Source organism: Gopherus flavomarginatus, chromosome 21 (genome assembly GCF_025201925.1).
Source record: "Gopherus flavomarginatus isolate rGopFla2 chromosome 21, rGopFla2.mat.asm, whole genome shotgun sequence".
In the NCBI taxonomy this organism is placed as follows: domain Eukaryota; kingdom Metazoa; phylum Chordata; order Testudines; family Testudinidae; genus Gopherus; species Gopherus flavomarginatus.
The window spans coordinates 283,442-310,101 of record NC_066637.1 but is presented as its reverse complement, the minus strand read 5'-3'; the positions used below and the strand labels follow the sequence as shown (position 1 = coordinate 310,101).

The following is a 26,660-nucleotide window of genomic DNA, read 5'->3' as shown; positions in this document are numbered from 1 at the left end:
ACATTTTCAAAGAGGCTCTAAAGGAAGCTTATCTATATTACTGTAAATGCACAGCACTTCTGAAAATCTTGTTGCATGCAAGTTAAAATGGCCAGTCATTTGATTTTAGGACATTTTAAAACCAGTTGATCAGCAAGGTGGTAAATCTAAGTAGAGGGTAACATCAAAGAGGCACTTAAAGACTAATGCAGTGACTGATTTTGTTTATATAGATTTCTTATCAAATATACAACTCTTACTTTAGAAGCCTTTGATATAATAAACTATTAAATTGAAACATCAGCTAACACACCAGCAGCTTCCTAGTAAAAACAATTGTACTTGATTACAAACCCTTTGTGGGGTAAAAACATTTCTCTTATGAAGACTGGAAATATTTAACAATAAGAGAATGCAGGCAATTCTCCTGTTAGTTTGGCCTATTGTTATGCAATACAGGCAGCTTGTTCTTGCAGCGTGCCGCTTTAAGAAACAATAGCTGAGGCACAGAGAGAAGCTGGTGCTTTCTGCGGAGCCCCAGCAGGCTGGGGAGAAAGGAGAGTGAGAGTATTGATGACATCATCATTCTCCTCCCCAGCCAAAAGGCAGGCTCCTTATGCAGGGAAGGAGGATTCAGCCACTGCAGCAGTGACTAGGAACTTGTACCTCGGATAATTCAGGCATAGATAAACATTTGAAAAAGGATGCTCCTCCATCTGTAATTACAGGTAACTTTATTTCATACTGAACAAATGCAATGCTTTCTGAGATCCAAACCATTCTCTCTTAGTGCTCTGGGCATTTGCTTTGGGGCCCTTTGACAAGAAGGTTTACAAATACTGCATATGGGCTGACATTTTAGAGGAGGATGGGAGGGAGGATGATACCTTTTGTTCTTAGTTGCATCTCTTTCTGCAGTTAGTGGTCAGATCATTGTGCAGTTCCTTGGGTAATACTTCTGCTGTGGGAAGTCAGAGAGAATGAGCCTTCAGAAGACAGAATGTCCTGACTTTCATTTTATAAAAATGAAAGACATGGACTTTGGTATAAATGGAGGATGGCCATTACTGTTAAAATTTCACAAGGGCTGATACGATTTGTGGTTTTCTGCTTCAAATGCTTTATATTGGTGAATAGATCACCTGGGTTCTAAATTGCCTTCCTGATAATAGAAAGGGTGACAGAATGGATTTTACTAGCAATCTGTTTATTCATTCATACATTTTGATCAACAAACCTTGTATTTCAGAACATTTGGTGAAAGCATCAAGAACCCTTGTATATCTTATACAAGGTGCTGGGAAATATTATATATTTTATATTTGCAATTCAAAGCTTGTGTCGCACAATGAACAAAAAAAAATGAATGAACTCTGAAGTCTGGGCAAATCTGCTGTTAGACTCATTTGCCTTCCGTCTCCCCCACTAGAGTGATGGTTTCTCTGCATTTCCATTGCTATATCACTGATAATAGATTTAATTCTTGGCTGAAACTAGAAGCAAAGGGAAATTTTCAGCCCATGGCACAGAGTTTTAGACTGACATTTTCATATGAAAAATAATGTTAGCTGAACATTCAGTGCTTTGAAAATTAATCTCAGTCTTGATCCAAGAGAAGTTTATTTTTCTAATAGTTTAAAAAAATCCTTTTTTGCTTAATGAGGGTACTAAGAGCTTATGCATATAATGTTCATGCATGCATCCTTCTGATGATTCATGAGCCTGTTTGATAGGACAATGGCTTGGTTCTAAAAGGTAAGACACTTATATTTGTAAGACTAAAAAATTTCCAGTAAAAAAATCTTTAAAATTAAAAGTGAAATGTAACTAAGAGTTATATACTGGTTGCTTTAGATACAGTAAGAGAGGTTTATCCCTCAAACTGTTTAACTCCCAGGGAGATGTTACCTGATTTGCTACATTATGGAAGTTTGTAATTTAGTGGAGAGCCCCTGTGCTAGGAGGATGGGTTCTATCCCTTGCGAGGTGGAGCGGAGATGAAACTCTAGGGGAAAGCAATCTTACTATAGTGTTTAGACTCAACCTCCCAAAGCCCATAAGTAAAGGATACTCAGAATGAAAGCTGCTCAAGCCAATAATAGCTCCTACTTATGCAGAACCTCTCAATCCAAATGATCTCAAAATGCATTACATATTCTTTGAGTTATATACAGGAATCACTTCATAGACTCATAGGACTGGAAGGGATGTCGAGAGGTCATCTAGTCAGTCCTGCCATGAGTGCAGGGACTGAAGTATTATCTAGACCATCCCTGACAGGTGTTTGTCTAAATGGCTATTAAAAATCTCCAGCAATGGAGATTACACAACCTCCCTAGGCAGTTTATTCCAGTGTTTAACCACCTTGATAATTAGGAAGTTTTTCCTAATGTCCAACCTAAACCTCCCCTTGCTGCAATTTAAGCCCATTGCTTCTTGTCCTATCCTCAGAGATTAAGAGCAATAATTTTTCTTCCTCTTCCTTGTAACAACCTTTTATGTACTTGAAAACTGTTATCATATCCCCTCTGTCTTATTTTCCAGACTAAACAAACCCAATTTTTTCAATCTTCCCTCATAGGTCATGTTTTCTAGACCTTTAATCATTTTTGTTGCTCTTCTCTGGACTTTCTCCAGTTTGTCCACATCTTTCCTGAAATGTAGACACAATACTCCAGTTGAGGCCTAATCAGCACAGAGTAGAGCAGAAGAATTACTTCTTGTGTCTTGCTTACAACACTCCTGCTAAGACATCCGTAGGGAAGCAAAGACTCACTGGCACAGCGCCTCCTGCTGGTTGTCCTGGGAATTAGCTCTTGTCCAGCCCAGAGCACCCTCTGCTGGCCAGTGTATCGCCTGCTGCTGGCCCCATGTTCCTCCCAGACCCCCATGCCCCTTTACCTCAGGGTTCTGCCCCAGCAGTACCCCCACACTCTGGGTCTCCCCTCACAGGGGAACCCCCAACCCTCTATCCCCACCTTGCCTCAGTGGCTACTGCCAGTCATCATCTAGGCCCTGCTCATTGGGGCAGACTGCAGTCTATAATGACCACTCATCATTGGTAAGGGGGTTAGGACCTGCTGCCTTTTCCTATCCCCAGGCTGCCCCTCTGCAGCCCCAGTACCTTTTCAAGGTCTTCACCAAGGCCTGCAGGTTTACCAGGCTGCACTCCCTAGCTCCATTTGCCCTTCCCCAGCACTGCTCCACTTCAGGTACCATATGTTCCCGAGCAGCTCAGCCTTCTTCCTCCAGAGCTGGAAAGAGACTCCCCCAGTTTCTGGCCCACAGCCCTCTTATCAGGGCCAGCTGGGCCCCGATTGAGCTGGCCACAGCTGTGGCTGCTTCCCCAATCAGCCTAGCCCTCTCCAGGGTCTTCGGTGGCAGTTCGGCGGCGGGTCCTTCACTCTCCCTCTCCTCGCTGAAACCCAAAGAGCTGAAACTGAAGCTGATCGCCAATTACTATGTGAAAAAATATGATTATGGGCTTTCCTGGGTGGAAGAAGTAAATTAAAATGTTTTTGTAAAAGGTGACTCTCAAAATGAAGTTGAGGAACTGGAAGAGTAGGCATTCTGTCATAATCGACACAGAGTCGTGTCTCAAAAATAAACTTAGATTAATAAACCATGATCTATCTGTGTTTCTGCTATGATTTTATTTTCTCTGTACTGAGGCTGTATAGCACTCTTTTGTGAGGCAAAAGAGATCCTGAACTCTGATGAATGTTACTTTTGTCCTGTCTTTTTGTTTTTCTTAATTTAAAATAAAAGGGCCTTTCAAACAGCATGTGTGTGTGTGTGTGTGTGTGTGTGTGTGAGAGAGAGAGAGAGAGAGAGAGAGAGAGAGAGAGAGATCTAAGGAAGGCAGCAGCCTGGGCCTGCTGCCCTAGACTTCACAAAGTGCCCGGGGAGAAGGAAATGAACAATCTCTTAGCTTTCATGATAACCACAGCAAATAGCTCTACTGCACTTGATCGGACTGGGGACTTGTCCTTCATCACTGGCACTCTAGCTTCCTTCTCTCTCACAATATTGGTTCCATGTCATCCATGAACTATAGTGACCTGCAAGGGCATTATGAGGGAGGAAAGGCCCCTAGGGGTCAGTGAGTGTCCTACTAGGTTATTAGCACAGAAAGTTCTTGACTCGACCAGCATTCATTTTCTTATGTTCATTAAAATCTTATGTTCTGTGAAAGGCTGAGGCATTCAATATGCCCATGACCAGAAATGGGCTAGATTAGAACTTCAGCTGCTAAAATCAGGTGACATTTCTCTTTCACAGCAATACTGAATCTCAGCTTTTTTCCTCCCAGGAATATCCACAATGATCCCTTCAGCTGCAGCAACCCCTCCCAGTGATGTGCTTTTCCCCAGCCTGTCTTGTCAGGAATTCTGGAGGTCACAGTTCTCAGGCTATTCCGGATCTGTCACTCGCCACATCAGTCATCGTGCCAACAACTTTAAAAGACACCCAAAGAGGAGAAAACACATCCGCCCCTCCCCTCCACCACCACCAAATACACCATGTCCTATTGATCTGATTGACTTTGGGGATCTCCACCCTCAGAGATCTTTCCTAGAACTGCTGTTTAATGGGTGCATTCTCTTTGGGATCGAGTTCAGCTATGCCATGGAAACAGCCTATGTGACTCCTGTATTGCTTCAGATGGGGCTGCCAGATCAGTTGTATGGAATGGTGTGGTTTATCAGCCCAATACTAGGTAATTTTTTTACGCTAATTTTACCCTCCTGCTTTTCCACTTCACAAGAAATTAGTTTGACACTGAGTTATTTCTTTTCTTTGCTATTTAATTTACTTTACAGGTTTCACACATGAGATGTGGAAGTTGGAACCACTACCCATAATTTTAGAGAACAAAATGGAGAGGAGGGCAAGATGTGACCAAAGAGGGATTTCTCATTACTGATTTCTGAGTCTTTTTTTATTTGCAGCCAACATACTTCCAGAATTTTGGCTACTCCATTTGTGTATTTAAAAATTAATTTAAAGGAAGTCAAGTAACTAACTTCCATTGACACAACAGAAAGAGGGGGAGAATATGGAGACTAAGGGTATGTCTTCACTACCGGCCGTATCGGCGGGTAGCAATCAATTTCTCGGGGATCGATATATCGCGTCTCATCTAGACGCGATGTATCGATCCCCGAACGTGCTCCTGTCAACTCCGGAACTCCACCAACGAGAACGGCGGTAGCAGAGTCGACAGGGGGAGCCACAGATGTCGATCCTGTGCTGTGAGGACGGTAGGTAACTCGATCTAAGATACTTTGACTTCAGCTGTGCTATTCACGTAGCTGAAATTGCGTATCTTAGATCGATTCCCTCCCCTAGTGTAGACCAGCCCTAAACCTCTCTGGGCCTGTCAGCTAGCAGGGTGGGAAGGTGGGGGGTAGCTTTGAGTTAAACAAAGCATCCCAGGGATGAAGTAAATCTACTTCTCAGTCCAGAGTTTTGCTTTCTGTTGGGGTTGTGGCATATTCCTCTGCACAGACATGGGGCTGAAGGTGTATTCTTCTATACAGGAAGAGTAGCGGAAAGTATTATTCCACAACTTGGGTAACATCCTTCTGTCTCTTTGTTCTTTTAAAACTGATTTCAGAAGAAGAGAAGAAATCATTCCTTTCCTCAGTCACTCAATCCGTACCTGGCCCAGTATAATCCAGGCAGCATTCAGATTTACACATTGACTTACCGCTACAGCCCAGGCTAACCTTATGAGGAAGTTCCAGTTTAAGGCAGTAAAGTTGTTCATACAGAACTGAGCACCTTACGGGATAAAATAATTGCCTATTCATTTTACATTTTTTGTCAAACTCCACTGTTATCTGAAAGTGGATTGGATTACATTGGGTTAGGCTGGTACCAGCTGAACATTACAGAATGTACTACAGTTCTCAGCTTCCACTCCAGGAAATTCAAAGAAGTAAATAGTGCAAAAGCCTAGGGTCCAGAAGGCATTTAGGTCTTGCTGCACTCAGCATTGCAACACTTAACTGATAAGGAGCCCAAATCTCATTTTCAAAGTCATGTAAACACTTAGGAGCCAAAATTTCAAGTGCCTATGTACCTTTTGAAAATAAGATTTATGTTTCTAAGTCAATTAGGCATAGCATCACCAAGCACAACAATGCCTAATACCTTTCAAAATCTGGGCATAGATGACTGCTATTGATCGAGAAGGTCACATTCTGCCTTAATGATGCATTTCCTGCCTTTTAAACTTCCCATTATGAAGTCTTGGTGAAACAGGATGGTAACAGAAATGTCCATTACTTGTGAGTCACTTTTGTTTCAGGTTTCCTACTGCAGCCTTTGCTGGGGGCCTGGAGTGACAGATGCACCTCAAGTTTTGGCAGGAGGCGGCCTTTCATTCTGGTCCTGGCAATAGGTGTGTTTTTTTAAATATAAAAGTAAAACAACTTTAAATCTCAAAATATGTAAAACAGACAGTGAAAACCTCTTCTTCCCTTCTGCCTCCCTCCAACCCCGTTCCTCCCTGCCCAGGGCAGCGTGCTCTGTGACAGGCCTTGTTCCCCTCTCCTCCCCAACCCTTACTGCTCCAGTGTTCTGACCTGAAAAGCCACATTCCCCTTCCCCTCAACTGTGCAGGGCTGTGAGTGCCACAGCTGGTGAACAAAGCATAGGACTGGGCTCCAAGACCTTGACTTCTAATTCAAGCCCTGACACTTGCCATGTGGCTCTTATAGAATCTCTGGCCTTCACAATGTAAGGGGACTGTTGCCCCCTTACTAACATTCAGTGGGGGTGTTTTGATTGGCAAATTCCCAGCACTAAAAGGGGAGAGGCCAATGCTCCAGATCAGCCTGATTGACAAGGTAGGCAGGCTGATCAAGGAGTCAGGAGGCCAGCAGGGTCCCACCCTCCATGTGAGCTGGAATTGCCTGGGTCAGACAGAGTAGGGCCGAGCTAAGGAGAGAGTAGGGGCCTGAACTGAGCTGCTGGAAGCAGAGCTGCAGCCCAAAAAGCCCGAGCACAGCCCAGAGAGAGCAGACCTGCCCTGGGAGCAGACCTGCAGCAACCAAAGCCAGAGGGGTCGGAGAAGGAGCCAAGGGAGCTGAAGGCAGAGCAGCAGCAGCAGCAGCCATGCTGAGGCAGAGTGGAGCTGGAGCTGGGGCTGGAGCAGGCCGGAGCTGGGTACAGTGAGCAGCTGGGGAGTGCGAGGGGGGACCCTGGGCAGTGGGCCCAGCGCAGGGAGATGCCTCAACCAAGAGGCTCTGCAGGCCAGACTTGGGGGGGGAGGATATTGTAACCCTGATAGGGCGGGGGCGACGCTGGGAAGACGGGTCCTGCCACCTAGAGCCTGAGAGTGTGTAGCCACTGCCAGAGCAAGTGTCCAACCCACGGCATCCCTGCAGCACAGCCAGGGCCTGAGAAGGAGGTCTGGGACCTACAAGGAACAGACTGAATTGCCCTGACATTCCAGAGACACTGTTTGTGGCGTTCCCTGCCACAGAGCAGGGTGATGTGTTTCCTTTAACCTTTCCCATTTTTCCTTATTCTTTTTTAAATTGTTAATTAAACAACTTGTATTTGCTTTAGATTGTATGAAATGATCAGTGGGTCAGGGAGGTGCGCAGTGCAAAGAGAGTATCCCGGAGTGGGGACACCCTCGCCCCTGTCCTGAGTGTCCACAGCAGGGTTGGGGGTTGAGCCCCCAGGAATCCTGGGCCCAGCCTTGTTGGGGTTACAAGGACTTTGCCAGACAGGAGAGTGGAAGGGGAGTCCTCAAGGGCAGGGAGGCCTTTAGGTAAAGGAAGTGGGAGCGAGGACTCAGATCCTTTCGCTAGCCTGCTTCACCGGGGTAGTGCAGAAGCTAGGAAAGTTCCCCACAATAGCGGGACCATTCTCCCGCTTACAACTACACCAGTTTCCTTTTCTCCATAAGAGAGGTGCTGTGAGCTTTAGCTGGTTAGTGTTTGAAAATGAGGTGTGTGCAATGCTGTTTGGGTTGAATTTTACACTTAATCCCATTTGCTGACCTCAACTTTTGTTTTCTCAAAAGCAGAAGGGATTTATAATTGCTCAGAGAAATACATAGACTGTTGCACATATGGCCTTTCCCAGAGTGAAAGCCCCAACATGAGGGGGCCAGAGAGATTCCCTGCTCCAGGGGCGAGTTATAGGGCTCTCTAGAGTTTGCTGGGGCTGACAGATCCAGAGAGGCAGGACCCTTCTAGTTTGCATCTGGCTGGGTTTCCCTACTGTTGTGCAGTAGCCCACAGGAAGGGGAAGCAAAGGGCAGTTAGTGTTTCAAGCAGCATTCCCTCCTATATCTGCAGTGCTTGCAGTAGATGGTGCTGTTGACTGCGGACAGTCTATTCCCACACCCTATCATGAAGCTCCTTCTATGTGGAGCTCCTGTAGAGGGGCATCTATAGGGTTTCAGGGAGGGTGGAACAGTGGTACGTCTAAACATTGAGCTACGTTTGTGATTCCCAACTCACGTACGCATACATGCACCAGTTCTCATTGTGCTAGCAGGAGTCTAAATAGTAGTGTAACCATGGTAGCATGGGCAGAAGCAGCAGAGGCATGGCTTAGCTATACTAAGTACAAACCTGTGGGAAACTGGTGGGTGTGTGCTCAGTACAACTAAGCCATGCTGTCACTGCCTGTGCTATTGTGGTCTGATGAGAACTAGTGTGAGTATATGTATGTTACCTGGGAACTACACCCCTAGTTTGTAGTGTTGACAGAGGGCACTCTCCCACTGCCTCTTGTGTGGGCAACTAGAGATGTATGCTTGGAAGCAGCCTGTCTGCTCAAAGATCTGGCGAGATCTAGACCTGTGTGAAGGGCTGTCAGCAGATAGGAAATGCTACAAACAAACAAACTATGGAAAGTGCTCATTAAATTTTGAGGTTGGATCTAAGAGAAGCAAATAATTCAGTTAGTTTGGACATTGTCGGGAACAGAGATCCAAAATCTTTCCATAAACCACACAGAACCCCCAGTCTGTGGTGATCTGACTGTGAATGATGCTACCTGCTGTACTGAGTTTAGTGTAGAATAACACTTGGAGAGCAAGGAAGCATGAACCTTCATAATTTTTTCCTCACTGTTGATCTAATTTGATGCCTTGTTCCTAGGAGCATTATTGGGGCTCTCACTTATGCTGAATGGAAGGGACATTGGCAGCGCCTTGGCTGACACTGTGAATAACCATAAATGGGGGATCATTCTCACAATCTGTGGGGTTGTCCTAATGGACTTCAGTGCAGATTCGGCAGACAATCCCAGTCATGCCTACATGATGGATGTGTGTAGCCCAGTGGATCAAGACAGGGGGCTTAACATCCATGCTTTGTTAGCAGGTATGCACTTTTATTTATTCTTGCATGATATATAGCCATTTAGCTACGAGCAGACAAGATTCAATATAGAATAGCATGGCATGAATGTGTGTATATTCCAGGGGTAGGCAACTTATGTTACGTGTGCCAAAGGCGGTACGCAAGCTGATTCACCCGTCCAGGCAGCTCTGCATTTTAATTTAATTTTAAATGAAGCTTCTTAAATATTTTAAAAAGCTTATTTACTTTACATACAACAATAGTTTATTTATATGTTATAGACTTATAGAAAGAGACCTTCTAAAAACATTAAAATGTATTATTGGCATGTGAAACTTTAAATTACAGTGAATAAATGATGGCTCAGCACGCCACTTCTTTGAGTGCTTGCTCATATCGATTCCAATTAGATGTGCGCGCGACGCGTGCACGTTCGTCGGAAGATTTTTTACCCTAGCCACACTCGGTAGATCAGCTGGGTCGCCCCCTGGAGTGGCGCCGTTATGATGCCGCATATATACCCCTGTCGACCCAACGGCCCTTCAGTTCCTTCTTACCGCCTGTGATGGTCGCTGGAACTGTGGAGCGCGGCTTTGCTGATCTCCACGTCCCTTGCTACTCGTAGTTCTTTGCTGTTTATTGTGTATATAGTTCCAGTTCTTGTAGTTATAGTTAGTATTAGTTGTTGTATTTATAGTTAGTGTATATAGTTTAAGGGGGGATCGGGGATTAGCCCCTTTCCTCCACCCCAGTGTGGGCCCATGCCCAAGGCACCGGGATTCAAACCGTGCTCGGCGTGCCAAAAGCTGATGCCAATAGGGGATCCCCACGACTCCTGTTTCAAGTGCCTAGGGGAATTCCACCTTACCGATGAGTGCCGCATCTGCAAGTCATTTAAACCAAGGACAAAGAAGGAGCGGGACTTTCGATTGAAACAGCTCCTCATGGAGTCGGCACTTAGTCTTGCAGCGTCGGTACCGAGCACCCAACAGACTGCTTCTATAAGGAGCGCCCCTTCAGCCCCGACCGCTCTGGTACCAAGAAGGACCCCCGGCACCGACCCTTACCGGCACCGACATCTTCTCGGCACCGCTGTCTGTCCCTGACACCCAGGAAGCAACATAGCGCTCCAGCTGCTTCAGCTCCACAGAAGGAGCTCTCTTCGAAGACGGTTCATCCGGCACCGTCATCTGCCGCTGCACCGTCGACTGTGGCACCGCCAATTGCGGCTCCACCGAGCGCGGCACCGTTGATTCCGGTCCTACAAGGGCCGTTGAGTCCAGTGCCTGACAGTTCCCCGGCTCATGCTGTGGTAGATCTTGCCTTCCCTTCTACACCGGAGACCTTCTCCACGGCAAGGGAGCTCATTGCCATGACGGAGTCAACATGGCCTCAACCCCTGGCACCGCCGGTGTGGGTCATGCAATCCATCGGGAAACCGGCCCTAGTAAAGCCACCCTCTGTTGATCCAACAGAGAGACGTCGTTCAAGATCACAGTCTCACAGACGCTCTCGATCACACTGTTCCCGCTTACTGTGCCACTCGCAGTCCTGGCACCACTCTCCATCGCCGTACCGGTCGCATTCTCGGCACCGTTTGACATCTTGTTCGCTGGCCAGATACTCCCGGTACTGATCCGACTCACAGCACTGCTCTCGGCACCATGTATCCCGCAGTCTCTCCAGACGAAGAGATTCGAGATCCCAGTAGACCTCCCGGCACCGCTATGGTCGAAGGTCCCGGTATCGCTCGCGGTACCGTTATAGCTCCCAGTACCACTCCCTGATACCGCCCCGGGATCGAGCATCCAGAACAGTAGTGCCCTCCCAGGGTCTATCGGCACTGCTGTGGCCATCGAGACACACATCGGTGTCATTGCAGGCTGGTAGCGCATCCTATCCTCAGGAGCGTGACTCTGATGTCCTCAGCCATATGTTTCCAGAGAGCCAGAGCCACGAGCAAGGGCCTCATCACTGGGATCTATTATTGACCACCTGACCAGGACAGTAATAGTGATGATTAAATGCTAAGGGAAATTAGAGATGCTATCAAAAGTAAGAACCCAATAATAGTGGGGGATTTCAATTATCCCCATATTGACTAGGAACATTTCACTTCAGGACGAAATGCAGAGATAAAATTTCTCGATACTTTAAATGACTGCTTCATGGAGCAGCTGGTATGGGAACCCACAAGGGGAGAGGCAACTCTAGATTTAATCCTGAGTGGAGCACAGGAGCTGGTCCAAGAGGTAACTATAGCAGGACCGCTTGGAAATAGTGACCATAATACAATAGCATTCAACATCCCTGTGGGGGGAGGAACACCTCAACAGCCCAACACTGTGGCATTTAATTTCAAAAGAGGGAACTATACAGAAATGAGGGGTTTAGTTAAACAAAAGTTAAAGGGTACAGTGACTAAAGTGAAATCCCTGCAAGTTTGCATGGGCCCTTTTTAAAGACACCATAATAGAGGCCCAACTTCAATGTATACCCCAAATTAAGAAACACAGTAAAAGAACTAAAAAAGAGCCACCGTGGCTTAACAACCATGTAAAAGAAACAGTGAGAGTTAAAAAGACTTCCTTTAAAAAGTGGAAGTCAAATCCTGGTGAGGCAAATAGAAAGGAGCACAGACACAGCCCGCTTAAGTGCAAGAGTGTAATAAGAAAAAGCCAAAGAGGAGTTTGAAGAATGGCTAGCCAAAAACTCCAAAGGTAATAATAAAATGTTTTTTAAGTACATCAGAAGCAGGAAGCCTGCTAAACAACCAGTGGGGCCCCTTGACGATCGAAATACAAAAGGAGCGCTTAAAGACAATAAAGTCATTGCAGGGAAACTAAATGGATTCTTTGCTTCAGTCTTCGCGGCTGAGGATGTTAGGGAGATTCCCAAACCTGAACCGGCTTTTGTAGGTGACAAATCTGAGGAACTGTCACAGATTGAAGTGTCACTAGAGGAGGTTTTGGAATAAATTGATAAACTCAACATTAACAAGTCACCGGGACCAGATGGCATTCACCCAAGAGTTCTGAAAGAACTCAAATGTGAAGTTGCAGAACTATTAACAAAGGTTTGTAACCTGTCCCTTAAACTGGCTTTGGTACCCAATGACTGGAAGTTAGCTAATATAATGCCAATATTTAATAAGGGCTCTAGAGGTGATCCCGGCAATTACAGACCAGTAAGTCTAACGTCAGTACCGGGCAAGTTAGTTGAAACAATAGTTAAGAATAAAATTGTCAGACACACAGAAAAACATAAACTGTTGAGCAGTAGTCAACATGGTTTCTGTAAAGGGAAATCGTGTCTTACTAATCTATTGGAGTTCTTTGAAGGGGTCAACAAACATGTGGACAAGGGGGATCCAGTGGACATAGTGTACTTAGATTTCCAGAAAGCCTTTGACAAGTTTCCTCACCAAACACTCTTATGTAAATTAAGCTGTCATGGGATAAAAGGGAAGGTCCTTTCATGGATTGAGAACTGGTTAAAAGACAGGGAACAAAGGGTAGGAATCAATGGTAAATTCTCAGAATCGAGAGGGGTAACTAGTGGTGTTTCCCAAGGGTCAGTCCTAGGACCAATCCTATTCAATTTATTCATAAATGATCTGGAGAAAGGGTAAAGAGTGAGGTGGCAAAGTTTGCAGATGATACTAAACTACTCAAGATAGTTAATACGAAAGCAGATTGTGAAGAACTTCAAAAAGATCTCACAAAACTAAGTGATTGGGCAACAAAATGGCAAATGAAATTTAATGTGGATAAATGTAAAGTAATGCACATTGAAGAAAATAACCCCAACTATACATACAATATGATGTGGGCTAATTTAGCTACAACGAGTCAGAAAAAAGATCTTGGCGTCATCGTGGATAGTTCTCTGAAGATGTCCGCGCAGAGGCGGTCAACAAAGCAAACAGGATGTTAGGAATCATTAAAAAGGGGATAGAAATAAGACTGAGAATATATTATTACCCTTATATAAATCCATGGTACGCCCACATCTCGAATACTGTGTGCATATGTGGTCTCCTCACCTCAAAAAAGATATTCTAGCACTAGAAGAGGTTCAGAAAAGGGCAATTAAAATGATTAGGGGTTTGGAGAGGGTCCCATGCGAGGAAAGATTAAAGAGGCTCATACTCTTCAGCTTGGAAAAGAGGAGACTAAGGGGAGATATGATAGAAGTATATAAAATCATGAGTGATGTTGAGAAAGTGGATAAGGAAAAGTTATTTACTTATTCCCATAATACAAGAACTAGGGGTCACCAAATGAAATTAATAGGTAGCAGGTTTAAAACAAATAAAAGGAAGTTCTTCTTCACACAGCGCACAGTCAACTTGTGGAACCTCTTACCTGAGGAGATTGTGAAGGCTGGGACTATAACAATGTTTAAAAGGGAACTGGATAAATTTACGGTGGCTAAGTCCATAAATGGCTATTAGCCAGGAAGGGTAAAAAATGGTGTCCCTAGCCTCTGTTCATCAGAGGATGGAGATGGATGGCAGGAGAGAGATCACTTGATCATTACCTGTTAGCTTCACTCCCTATGGGGCACCTGGCATTGGCCACTGTCTGTAGACAGATACTGGGCTAGATGGATCTTTGGTCTGACCTGGTACGGCCGTTCTTATGTTCTGGACAGAGATGAAATTTCTCGATACTTTAAATGACTGCTTCATGGAGCAGCTGGTACAGGAACCCACAAGGGGAGAGGCAACTCTAGATTTAATCCTGAGTGGAGTGCAGGAGCTGGTCCAAGAGGTAACTATAGCAGGACCGCTTGGAATAACTGACCATAATACAATAGCATTCAACATCCCTGTGGGGGGAGGAACACCTCAACAGCCCAACACTGTGGCATTTAATTTCAAAAGGGGGAACTATACAAAAATGAGTGGGTTAGTTATACAAAAGTTAAAAGGTACAGTGACTAAAGTGAAATCCTTGCAAGTGAAATCCCGGTACGGCCGTTCTTATGTTCTTATGGACACCATGGGCATACCACCAAGCCCAAGGTTCTCCATCAGTGGCTCCACAGTCGGCCCCGTCAGAACACTGGGTACCAGAGGCGACAGTAAGCCGCCCGCCCCCTACGGGCATGGATGAGTCTCCGATACCATCTGCAGACACCCAGGTTCCACCTGACGCAGATGATGCTCCTCAAGTACAGGTGCCCCCACAGGACCCCCTGGTCCTGGGCCTATCCTTCTCCTCCTCCTCACCTGACAAGGTGGCAGGAACATCCTCCTGAGGCCCTCCACCAATTGATCTCAGCGCCCATCAAGACTTTTTGAGGCGAGTGGCTCAGAATATGAACTTACAGGTGGAGGAGGTCTCTGAAATAGAAGACCCTGTCGTGGACATCCTATCGGCTGATTCACCTACTAGAGTGGCTCTTCCGTTTATCCGCACCATACAGGCTAATGTGGACACCATTTGGCAATCCCCAGCGTAGATTCCACCTACAGCAAGGGGAGTAGAGAGAAAATATATGGTCCCCTCAAAGGGATATGAATATCTCTACATTCACCCACCTCCTTGCCCTTTAGTGGTGCAATCAATGAATGAAAGGGAGCGTCATGGCCAGCAACCCCTGGCTCCTAAGTCAAAGGAGGCTAGGTGCATGGACCTCCTAGGCTGCAAAATATACTTGGCCGGGGGCCTCCAACTTAGGGTGGCAAACCAACAAGCCCTCCTAAGTAGATATATCTTTAACACGTGGGTGTCCTTGGGGAAGTTTACGGAGCTTCTTCCACAGGAGTCCTGTCAAGAATTTACGGCCCTACTTGAGGAGGTAAAAAGGTAGCAAGAACCTCCCTCCAAGCCTCTCTGGATGCAGTGGACTCTGCAGCCAGAACTCTGGCATCAGGAGTGACGATGAGGCGTATCTCCTGGCTTCAGGTATCAGGCCTTCCCCCTGAATTACAACAAACTATTCAGGATTTGCCCTTCGAAGGCCAGGGCCTGTTCTCTGATAAGACTGACCCCAGATTGCAAAGTCTGAAGGACAGTCACGTTATAATGCGCTCGCTGGGTATGCACACGCCAGTGACCCAATGCAGGACCTTCTGGCCCCAGCCACACCGCCCTTATGCCCCGCCTAGGCTGCGTCAGGACTTTAGCAGAAGGCGTGGTGGAGAGAATTGTCGGAGGCAGTCTGGCCCTTGAGCTCAAAATCAGGCGCCCCCTAAACCACCAGCGGGGCCCAAGCAGAACTTTTGATGAGACGCCTCTCCCAATTCCTCCCTGCCTAGTTCCAGCTAACTTCAGATAGTTGGGTCCTGTGCACGGTGGAAGTGGGATACCACCTCCAGTTTGTTTCAACCCTGCCTTCTCACCCTCCCTCCCCTTCCCTTTTCAGGGACCCCTCTCACGAGCAATTCCTCTTACAAGAGGTCCAGTCGCTCCTAGCCATGGGAGCCATAGAGGAGGTGCCAAAAGACATGAGGGGCAGTTGTTTTTATTCCCGCTACTTCCTAATCCCCAAGGCAAAAGGAGATCTACGACTGATCCTAGACCTGCGAGAACTCAACAAATTCATGATAAAGCTGAAGTTCCGCATGGTAACCCTGGGGACCATTATGCGGTCCCTGGATCCGGGAGACTGGTATGCCACCCTCGATATGAAGGATGCGTATTTCCACATGACAATTTACCCACCACACAGATGGTACCTCCATTTTGTGGTCAACCATCAACACTTTCAGTTCACTGTAATTCCGTTTGGCCTTTCTACGGCTCCGCGTGTGTTCACAAAATGCATGGCTGTAGTCGCCGCCTCCCTCTGGCGTCGGGTTCACGTCTACATGTATCTCGACGATTGGCTTATTCGAGGGACTTCCCAGTTACAAGTATCGCAGCATCTGCACATCGTCAAAGACCTTTTCGGGAGCCTAAGCCTGATGATCAACACAGAGAAGTCTACTCTGACACCCATGCAGAGAATAGACTTCATCGGAGCAGTTCTGGACTCCAATCTGGCCAGAACCTGCCTCCTGCAGTCGTGTTTTCAAGCAATGGCTTCAATTTTCGAGGTCTTCAAACCTTTCCGACAACGTCAGTGTGCACCTGCCTCAGCCTAGTAGGTCACGTGGCCTCCTGCACCTTCGTGACTAAGCATGTGAGGCTACTCCTCTGTCCCTTTCAAACCTGGCTTGCTTCAGTATACCAACCACGCAGAGACAGCCTGGACTTGGTGCTCACTATTCCTCGGAAGGTTCTGTGCTCCCTAACCTGGTGGCTAAACCCCACTCTAGTCTGTGCAGGGATGACATTCCACCCACCGCAACCCTCGATGGCCCTAACCACGGACGCATCATCTCTGGGTTGGGGTGCCCACCTGGAGGGCCTTCGCACTCAAGGCCTCTGGTCACCTCAAGAGCTGACCTTACACATCAATGTGCGGGAGCTGAGAGCGGTCCGTCTAGCATGCCAGGTGTTTCGAGACCATCTCCAAGGCCGTTGTGTATCACTGTTCACGGACAACGCAACGGCCATGTTTTACACAAACAAGCAGGGCAAAGCATGCTCCTCCCTCCTTTGTCAAGAAGCCTTCCACCTCTGGGACTTTTGCATAGCCCACTCTATCAATTTGGTAGCGTCTTTTCTCCCAGGAGTCCAGAACACTCTGGCGGATCACCTCAGCAGATCCTTCCTGCCTCACGAGTGGTCGATTTGTCCGGACATCATCCATTCTGTTTTCTGGAAGTGGGGGTTTTCCCACATAGACTTCTTTGCCTCCCGAGAGAACAGGAAATGCCAGGTGTTCTGCTCCTTCCAGGGATGCTCCCCGGGCTCCCTCTCAGACGCATTCCTGATCCCGTGAAAGAGGCATCTACTCTATGCCTTCCCACCGTTTCCACTCGTCCACAGAGTCCTACTCAAGCTCCGCAGGGACAGTGCCCACCTGATTCTGATTGCTCCAGTGTGGCCGAGGCAGCACTGATACACCATGTTGTTCGACCTCTCAGTGGCAGACCCGATTCCCCTGCCACTCTGGCCAGATCTCATAACACAGGGCTTCCGCAGGCCTTAGCATCCGGACCTGCAGTCTCTTCATCTCACAGCATGGTTGCTGCGTGGTTGAGCCAGTCTGAGTTGTGTTGCTCTGCCTCGGTCCAACAGGTGCTCTTGGCAGTAGGAAAACTTCCACTAGGATGACACATCTGGCCAAGTGGAAGCATTTCTCCTGCTGGTGCGCTCAGCGTAACTCTGTCCCCAGACAGGTGTCTGTTCCTACTGTCCTGAACTACCTCTGGTCCCTGAAAGAACAAGGCCTAGCGGTCTCTTCCATAAAGGTGCATCTGGCAGCCATCTCCGCCTTCCACCCAGGGGAAAATGGCCGATCAATCTTCTCTCACCCCATAGTTTCAAGGTTCCTCAAGGGACTGGAACGTTTGTACCCTCAAGTCAGACGCCTGACCCCTACCTGGGATCTCAACCTGGTACTAGCCAAGCTTATGGGTGCTCCTTTTGAACCGCGGGCCACCTGCTCGCTGCTGTACCTTTCCGTGAAGACAGCCTTCCTCGTCGCTATTACTTCGGCAAGACGAGTATCTGAGCTTTGGGCCTTGACAGCAGACCCCCCGTATACGGTATTCCATAAGGACAAGGTATAGCTGCGACCACGCCCCTCCTTCCTCCCTAAGGTGGTGTCCGCCTTTCATGTCAATCAAGACATCTTCCTCCCAGTCTTTTTTCCTGAAGCCACACCCATTGCGTCGGGAACAACAGCTGCACACCCTAGACGTTCGCAGGGCTCTCGCCTTTTATATCGAGAGAACAGAACCCTTCCGAAGGTCACCTCAGCTCTTTGTAGCTGTGGCAGACTGGATGAAAGGCCTACCGGTCTCATCCCAACGAATTTCATCTTGGGTAACATCCTGCATCCGTACATGCTATGATTTGGCTCACGTTCCGGCTCGCCACCTCACCGCCCATTCTACTTGGGCTCAAGCTTCATCTGCTGCCTTCCTGGCCCATGTTCCCATCCAGGAAATATGTCGGGCAGCTACCTGGTCATTGATTCACACCTTTGCCTCACATTACACATTGGTTCAACAGTCCAGAGATGATGCAGCATTTGGCTCAGTGGTTTTGCATTCTGCAACATCTCACTCCTATCCCACCGCCTAGGTAAGGCTTGGGAATCACCTAATTGGAATCGATCTGAGCAAGCACTCGAAGAAGAAAAGATGGTTACTCACCTTTGTAACTGTTTTTCTTCGAGATGTGTTGCTCATATCCATTCCAAACTCGCCCTCCTTCCCCTCTGTCAGAGTAGCCGGTAAGAAGGAACTGAAGGGCCGTTGGGTTGGCAGGGGTATATATCCGGCGCCATAACGGCGCCACTCCAGGGGGAGACCCAGCCGACCCGCCGAGTGTTGCTAGGGTAAAAATCTTCTGACGAACGTGCACGCGGCGCGCGCACACCTAATTGGAATGGATATGAGCAACACATCTCGAAGAACAACAGTTACAAAGGTGAGTAACCGTCTTTTCTCAAAGGTTGCCGGCCCCTGGTATATACCATAGCTCTTTGAACTGTAATGATACATACAGCTTTGGGTTGGGGAACTGTCTCTTTTCCTCTGCTATAAGCATAACTCAATAGATAACCTCAGTAATTTAAAAAATAAACAGTGTATAAATTATAGTAAGTTTGTGATATTTTGCCCTTTATCAGTTTGGGTTTTATTGTTGAAGACTTTCACAACAAATGTAAAAACTAGAAATTAAACTAAGTTCTTGAGCAGCTGTTCATGAGACCCCCCTCAAACAGATGTGGTAGTAATAATATTCACAAAGAGAGGAGATGAGCATACTGTACTCAGGAGAACATACCATTTTTATTGGCTTTATTGGAGGAGGCAAATCCTGCTGGGTGCTCTAAAACTGCTGACCCTTATTTTCATGGTTAGCTGTCGAACTCTGCAGTCTAGTTTTCCTCTTTCAGCAGGTTTATAAAACATTCTTCTGCATTGTCGTATATATGTGTGTGATGAAAGAAAGGACATTGGCCTAAGGCTGTCACCACATGAATGGAGCTTGTATAATTTATATATTTTATATAGTGTTTGTTTTAAACAGTGTTGCCACTTCAAATGTGTAGCCAGCTCATTATTCAGTAAATTGAGCTAATCTGACTCTGAATACACACAGGAAAGAGCTTCCTGTTGAGATGAAGGATCAATTTTAACTTCTCCGCTTTTCAGAGGAGAAATGCACTTTAATCCTAGAGCTATTCCATAAGGCAGGTAAGCATCACTGTTATCATTTTATAGATGGGGACTCTGACGCATACAAAGGTTAAGTGACTTGTCCTAAAATGATCTGGCAAATCTGGGATTAGAGCTGGCTTCAAGTTTTTTATATCAGTTACTTGCGCAGCATCAACCCCCTTCCCCTCTCTGTGTCATCATTAATTTGCTTTTGGTGCAGGCTATTGTATTGTTTAGTATTGTTTTTAAGAGAGAGAAATCCTTAAAGTGATTAACTAGGAACTGGGAATGTAGCTCAGAACTCATGATTCAAATGGTGCTGTGCTTCATTGCTCTTTTTCTTTAGGGATTGGCTGGGGAAGGTAATCTTAATCTATTTTCCCCACCAGGTCTTGGAGGTGGCTTTGGTTATGTTGTTGGAGGAATAAATTGGGATAAAACCAGTTTTGGAAGAGCTGTGGGAGGGCAGCTCCGTGTCATCTATGTCTTCACAGCAATAATATTGACTATCACTACTGTCTTGACTCTAATTAGCATTCCAGAAAGACCACTGCAGTCTTTTAGCAAGAAGAAAAAAGTGATGAAGAGTCCAAGTCTTCCTCTTCCTCCTTCTCCACCTCTTTTGTTTGAGGAAGGTGTAAATGAAAATCTCAGTTTTACAAGTCCAATTTCCCCTCTCAGCCCACTCACACCTAAATATGGCAGTTTTAACAGCAGAGACAACTCCTTGACAGGAATTAATGAATTTGCATCATCATTTGGGACCTCAAATATTGACAATGTACTCATAGACTGCTTCACAGGAGGGTATGAAGGCTATTTAGCAATCCCAGCTAGCTTGCCCAGACAGGCAATCAGTGTCAGTTTTCCCAGGGTGGCAGAGGGTTTTTACTGTCAAGAAAATGGAATCCTGGACCAAGGGGAGAATTCTGTAAATCCAGGGCCAGATGGAGATGTACTAAGGGTAGGTTCACTGGATGCAATAAAGCCACGATCAATAGGGATTCTAAAAAGGCCTCAGACCTTGGCCATTCCAGATGTTGTCACAGGATATTGTCCAGAAAGTAGCAGGAGAAGAAATGTAACCTTCAGCCAACAGGTAAGAGGAGAAAATATCTCCAGAAACAATGTCATGACCATGTAATCTGAACATTCATTTAATCTCTTTAGATAGTTTTACCTTTTATTTTAAAATGCTTAAATATATACTTTTATCATAATGACTGACTTTTTTTGTTTGTCTATGCACACTTGTGATTAAGGGCTCTTTGTAACAGCTTGTTTATGAAAGCTATGATGGGAATACAATATATGAACTCATAATATGAGTCTATTAATAAAAAGGGAGAGGATTTAGGGAACAAAAGTTTGTAAGAGATTGCAGGAAATTAGTTATGACTCGGACTCTCTGCCAGGGAATAATGTGGGCTTTTTCCCACTCCTCAGACAATATCACACAAAGTGTAGTGGCAAATTATCTGCACTGGCATTTCTGAGGTTAGTAATGTTAGCACAATTGTTTCACGGCCCATGAAATGATAACCAAAGTAATGGTGGGTGGAGGTGTGTTTTGCTGTGATCGTCCCCTTAAGAAGATTACTACCCATGTTCTCATCAGGGAAAGTGAGATTTTCCAGCTCCTGGGAAAAGGCTTTCCCCAAACCCGGTGGTTTCTGCAGGAGGAATCTGCAGGAGGCCAGGGACCTCTGTATGCTGGTACATAACGGGAGCAGAAATGAGGCAACTGTCCTGTTATGTATGTTTATTTTGCTATCTTTTGACTCAGTTATACATTTTGTGTTTTGAAACATGTTTAACATAGATACTTTTTTGCCATCATATTTCTGTTTTCAGGCTCGTGAAGGAGCTCATTTTGTGTAGGGGAACGCATTTGGCAGCCCTTTGTAAACATGAGCCAACCTCAGCCAAAAATAGCCTGAGGTTAGCAGGTGCAACACCCGTGTAAATCTTTTGGCAAAATTCAGGAGTGAAATAAATGGTGGTGTAAATTACATGCTAGGTGTAAGTTGGTCTTAAAAGGTGCAGGAGGAAATAGGAAGTACTTTAACATGCACCAGCTAGACATTCAGTAGCTGTGCAAATGAGTGGAATTTACCACTATGAGTAAAATCCTAGCTTTCCTGCCTTCAGTGGGGCCAGGATTTCACTCCATGTGTGTAGAGAATGGTAGGAAAAGCAACTAACATGAGCGTGTAAATTAAAGGAGGTCCTTTTGTCTGCACCACCCCTAGTATTCCTGCAGCCAGATGCAGCCCTGTTATGAGTACAGCTCCTATTCACTTCAATTGGATTCATGTCCACTTATGCCAGTACTAAATTTGGTTCCCAAAGAAATCCAGAAGAGTGAAAGATACTTGTTTCAAATCCACTGAAAGCCAGAACAGTGCACAGAACACTACTTTGCATTTTATGATTAACTTATTTACTCCATTGCTTGCATCCCCATTGAATCTAGACTCATCTGTATTCTCAATGTTTACTTTTTATGGCAACACTCTCGGTGACCACAAAGAAATGTAATATAACAGCTTTGTTTTTATGTTGTTTTCTGATTTGGAGTTCTTATGGTGCAGGTTGCTAATATTTTGCTGAATGGTGTGAAGTATGAGAGTGCGTTGAACGGACCAGGTGAGATGTCTGAGCAATCACTTTCCATGAAACTTCTTTGTTCAACCATCTGCCACATGCCCAAGACTCTGCGTAATCTCTGCATCAACCACTTCCTAGGTAAATCTGCACAGTATCATGTTGTTTTCACCATGAAAGTAATCATATTTTCCTTCAGAAGAAAATAGTTTAAGAATCAGTTTAGATTAATATTTTAAAGTGTTTGATCTATTGTGGTTGTCCCTTGCTTAGGACAACTGACTAACTGGGCCTAATTTTCTCCACGGACGTGACTGATAGTATTCCAAACTCCAGAATGTCTCTTATGTTTCTTCTATAACTAGATTATTTTCTGCCAGAAATGAAGAATGCACATTTATTTTTACCAAGAAAATAATTCCTTGTTTATATCAGCACTAAGGAAACCTTCCTCTTATTAGGTGTTGAGTATATATACTGGGACACAAGAAACTGAACTAGGAGCAGAATTTATAAATTTAAATGTTTATCATTAAAAATTAGCCTCCTTTGACATTGTCCTCTGGTACTGGACTTCTTATTGAATGAGTTTTTATCTGCTAAGAGGCCTCTAAGGGCATTTCTAGATGAAACTCACTGCGCAGTAAACTGGCGTGTTAATCTTCAGAGCTCCAGTGTGCCATCCACTAACTGTCCATTCTCTAGGGAACTCATCATGTGGACCCCGGGCACCGACTGTTAATGTGCAGTATGCTGGAGCTCTGTAGATTTATACCTCATCTTACAGTGTGTGTTCATTTAGACATGTGGTAAGGATAATGATGGGTGATACTTTCTTTTATTTGTACCAGGGACACTCTCATGTGAGTCGACACAGGGTTCAACTCTCATTCTACTCTTGTTCCATGTGTACATGAGGCTCCCTAAGAAAGATTGTAAGAGACATAGGCTGTGGTGTTTTCAGTATTCTGATGGCAGTCAGCTCTACACCACCATCACCTTCCATCTATTAATGCAGTGGCCAAGTGACTGTCAAAGGCTTGATGGGTCAGGCTCAGTCTAAAGAAGACTGAGTTAATATTAATAAGTTGGCAGAAGCAACCAAGATGAACTGTTGCATCAGCATCCTTGAGTGAGGGAGTACAGCCACCATTTGTAACATGCATTCGCTGCTATGGAATTTTATTGAACCAGAGGATGCTGCTGGAGTCCCAGGTAGTCGCCATAACTAAAAGCACTTTTCCCATCTGTTTTTGGAAAGATCAGTGCAGCCATCTCTCTCAGCCCTTATTACACTAATCCATGTCTTTGTCATCTCAAGACTAGACCACTATGATGTGCTCTATGTGAAAGCTACATCTTGAATCCACTCAGAAACTAAAGCTAGTTTAGAATTCTGTAACCCGTTTGTAGTTTCTGTTGCTCTGATCAGTGCTCTGACCAGTGCAGTCTGCCTTTGGGGCTTCCAGGTGGTGTTCAAGGGGTAGGTTTTAACCTTTAAAATGCTTTGACTTTGATGCAGATTACGGTATAGTATAGAGCGAGAGAGTGTATTATAGAATGTTACACAGTTTGTTTACTGCTGGGACTTCTAAAATATGCAAGAGCACCCAGAGCTTGGAGTGGGAGCTTAAAGATGCCATTCAAATTTAAATAAATAAACATTGCTTCTGGCTTCTTCTAGGTTGGCTCTCGTTTGAGGGAATGTTGCTGTTCTACACAGACTTCATGGGAGAAGTGGTGTTTCAAGGCAATCCTAAAGCCCCTCACAACTCTGATGACTATCAAAAATACAATGCTGGGGTCACCATGGGCTGTTGGGGAATGTGTATCTATGCATTCAGTGCTGCATTCTATTCAGGTATTAAGTAGAGCTTTCTCCCATACTGCTGAGAGAAGAACAAACTGCCTCTGAAAAGCTGCTTCTGCAGTATAGAATATTGTTTTGGGTATGGCATTTATATTGCAGATTAGTGTACTACTTGAAGGTTTTTCTGCCCTAAAAACTTTTTTTTTTAAATGAGCAGTTCTTGTCTGTCTATATACTATCTCTGTTAGTTAATACTTGTTAGCATTGACAGCACAGAAACCCAACAGTCTAGTCACAATAAAAAAGTTGCCATTGTATATGACTGTTCATAAAGTAATCCACAGTTTCACAAGGCTCTTGTGAGGTAGGTGAACTGAGGTATGGGGGAGTTTCACACTTCATAGCTTGTGTAAGCTGAGCATTTTGCACGCACCAAGGGTTCCTTGCCTCCCTCAATTTTCCCACATAAGCTCCCTGTATGCTACCATCCCACCTGTCTCTACTGCAAGGACTTCCTGTAACTCCCCTGCGGCTGCTAAGGATTCTGTGTGCCCTGCATTCAAACACCCACACACCCTGTGTACAGGGAGCATTCATCCCTCTTTCCCTATGCACAGGGAGCATTCATCCTTCCGCCCACATGCACAGAGACGCAGTCCCACATGCAAAGTGGGAAATGTGGTTATGAAATTACTGTAATGTGTGTACACAACTGATTGAAAAGCTGTACTGAGTAGTTATCAAACGTTTCCTGCCAAACTGGGAGGACATTAATAGTGGGGTTCCACAGAGGTCTGTCCTGGGTCCAGTACTATTCAATATTTTCATTAATGACTTAGATAATGAAGTGGAGAGTATACTTATAAAATCTGAAGGTGACATGAAGCTGGGAGTTGTTGCAAACAATTTGGAGGACAAGATTAAAATTCAAAATGATCATGAGAAATTGGGGAACTAGTCTGAAATCATCAAGATTAAATTCAGTATAACAAGTGCAAACTACTGCACTTAGGAACAGGGCTGCCCGGAGGTGGGGGGTGGGAAGTGGGACAATTTGCGCTGGGCCCCACAGGGGCCCCACGAGCCGCTCCAGGTTTTCAGTGGCACTTTGGCGGCGGGCCCTTCACTCGCTCTGGGTCTTCAGCGGAGGGTCCTTCAGTGCAGTGGAAGCCTCAGAGCAAGTGAAGGTCCTGCCGCTGAAGTGCTGCCAAAGCCTCGGAGCGCCACCCCTTGAGTATAAGCACTGCCGCAAGTGGTGGGGAAAAAAAAAAGCCACTATCGGCAGCAGCTCTACCGCCACCGCTTCATTCTTTGGCGGCAGTTCACTGGCGGGTCCTTCCTCTGAGAGGGACCCGCCGCTGAATTGCCGCCAAGACCCAGCCTTGCCCTAGGCCCCCTGAATCCTCTGGGTGGACCTGCTTAGAAAAGAAATATCAAATGCACAAATATAAAATTGGGAATAACCGTCTAGACGGCAGTGCTGCAGAAAAGAAACTGGGAGTTACAGTAGGTCACAAGTTTAATATGAGCCAACTGTGTGGTACAGTTGTGAAATAAGCTAATATAATTGTGGGATGCATTAACAGGAGTACCTTATGTAAGACTGAGGGGGAACCTAATAGTCTTCAAATATGTAAAGAGGATGGTGGTCAATTGTTCTCAATGTCCATTGAACCTAGAGCAAGAAATGTAATCAGTTAAATCTGCAGCAAGGGAGATTCAGGGTAGATATTAGTAAAACCTTTTTAAACCATAAAGGATAGTTAAGTATTGGAATACGTTACTAAGGAAGGAGTGGAATTCCTATCATTAGAGGTTTTTAAGGACACGTTAGACGACTACCTCTCAGAGATGGTGTAGGTATGCTTGGTTCTGCCTCAGCACAGAGGGGTGGACTGGATGACCTCTTGTGGTCCCTTCCAGCCCCACATTTATACGATTCTGTGTATTGGGAGGATAGACAGAGTTGAGTTAGGACTACTGTTATGCTGGAAGACATTAATGGGTACCATCAATCAACTGTTCGATCTAAAACAATTGCAGGGGGGCTTAAAATTGTGGCTGTACTAAAGAGCTGGTAGGGTTTCATGTGGCCCCATTCCCTTCTTTCAGCTTCCTGATTTTCCCAAAAACCAGTAGTGTTCTGGCCATTGATACCTTGAATATTTCCTGAAATTGAATAGCTGATTCAGTTAATGTTTCCCCTCTTGGGGTTTGCTTTGTTTCGCCCAAACAAACCTCTTTACTGGCCCACCCACAGCACAATCAGTCCTTCCCTAGCTAGCTGGGTTTCACAAATCAGTCCATCTGCCCATCCAAGGCTCCCACTGTCCTTCTAGCCCTCAGAAAATCTCCCAGCGTTTCCTGCTCTTTCTAGGGTTCTCTCGTAGACTTTCCACCTGGCTATGGGGAGAACTCCGCTCCAGATCATATCCTGACCTTGAATCCTATTTTGAGACCGACTCTGTTCAATATCTTCATCAACGACTTAGATGTTGGCATAGAAAGTACGCTTATTAAGTTTGCAGACGATACCAAACTGGGAGGGATTGCAACTGCTTTGAAGGACAGGGTCAAAATTCAAAATGATCTGGACAAATTGGAGAAATGGTCTGAGATAAACCGGTTGAAGTTCAATAAAGACAAATGCAAAGTGCTCCACTTAGGAAGGAACAATCAGTTTCACACATACATA

At 45.5% G+C, this 26,660-nt stretch overlaps 1 protein-coding gene across 3 annotated transcripts in view; it reads left to right on the top strand.

The window, feature by feature from the left end:
- SLC45A1 (solute carrier family 45 member 1) overlaps positions 1–26,660 on the top strand; it is a 201,903-nt gene that overhangs the window by 154,141 nt on the left and 21,102 nt on the right. Inside the window, exons 1-7 of one of the 3 annotated variants that reach the window (XM_050931828.1) lie at positions 612–707; positions 4,292–4,699; positions 6,296–6,388; positions 9,111–9,335; positions 19,938–20,647; positions 22,143–22,296; positions 23,840–24,016. In XM_050931828.1, the coding sequence (XP_050787785.1) occupies positions 4,303–4,699; positions 6,296–6,388; positions 9,111–9,335; positions 19,938–20,647; positions 22,143–22,296; positions 23,840–24,016 (1,756 nt within the window). In that variant the 5' untranslated portion in view covers positions 612–707; positions 4,292–4,302. Of the gene's footprint in view, positions 1–611; positions 708–4,291; positions 4,700–6,295; positions 6,389–9,110; positions 9,336–19,937; positions 20,648–22,142; positions 22,297–23,839; positions 24,017–26,660 lie in introns of those variants that run through there. The other 2 variants (XM_050931827.1, XM_050931829.1) reach the window with 2 other exon arrangements.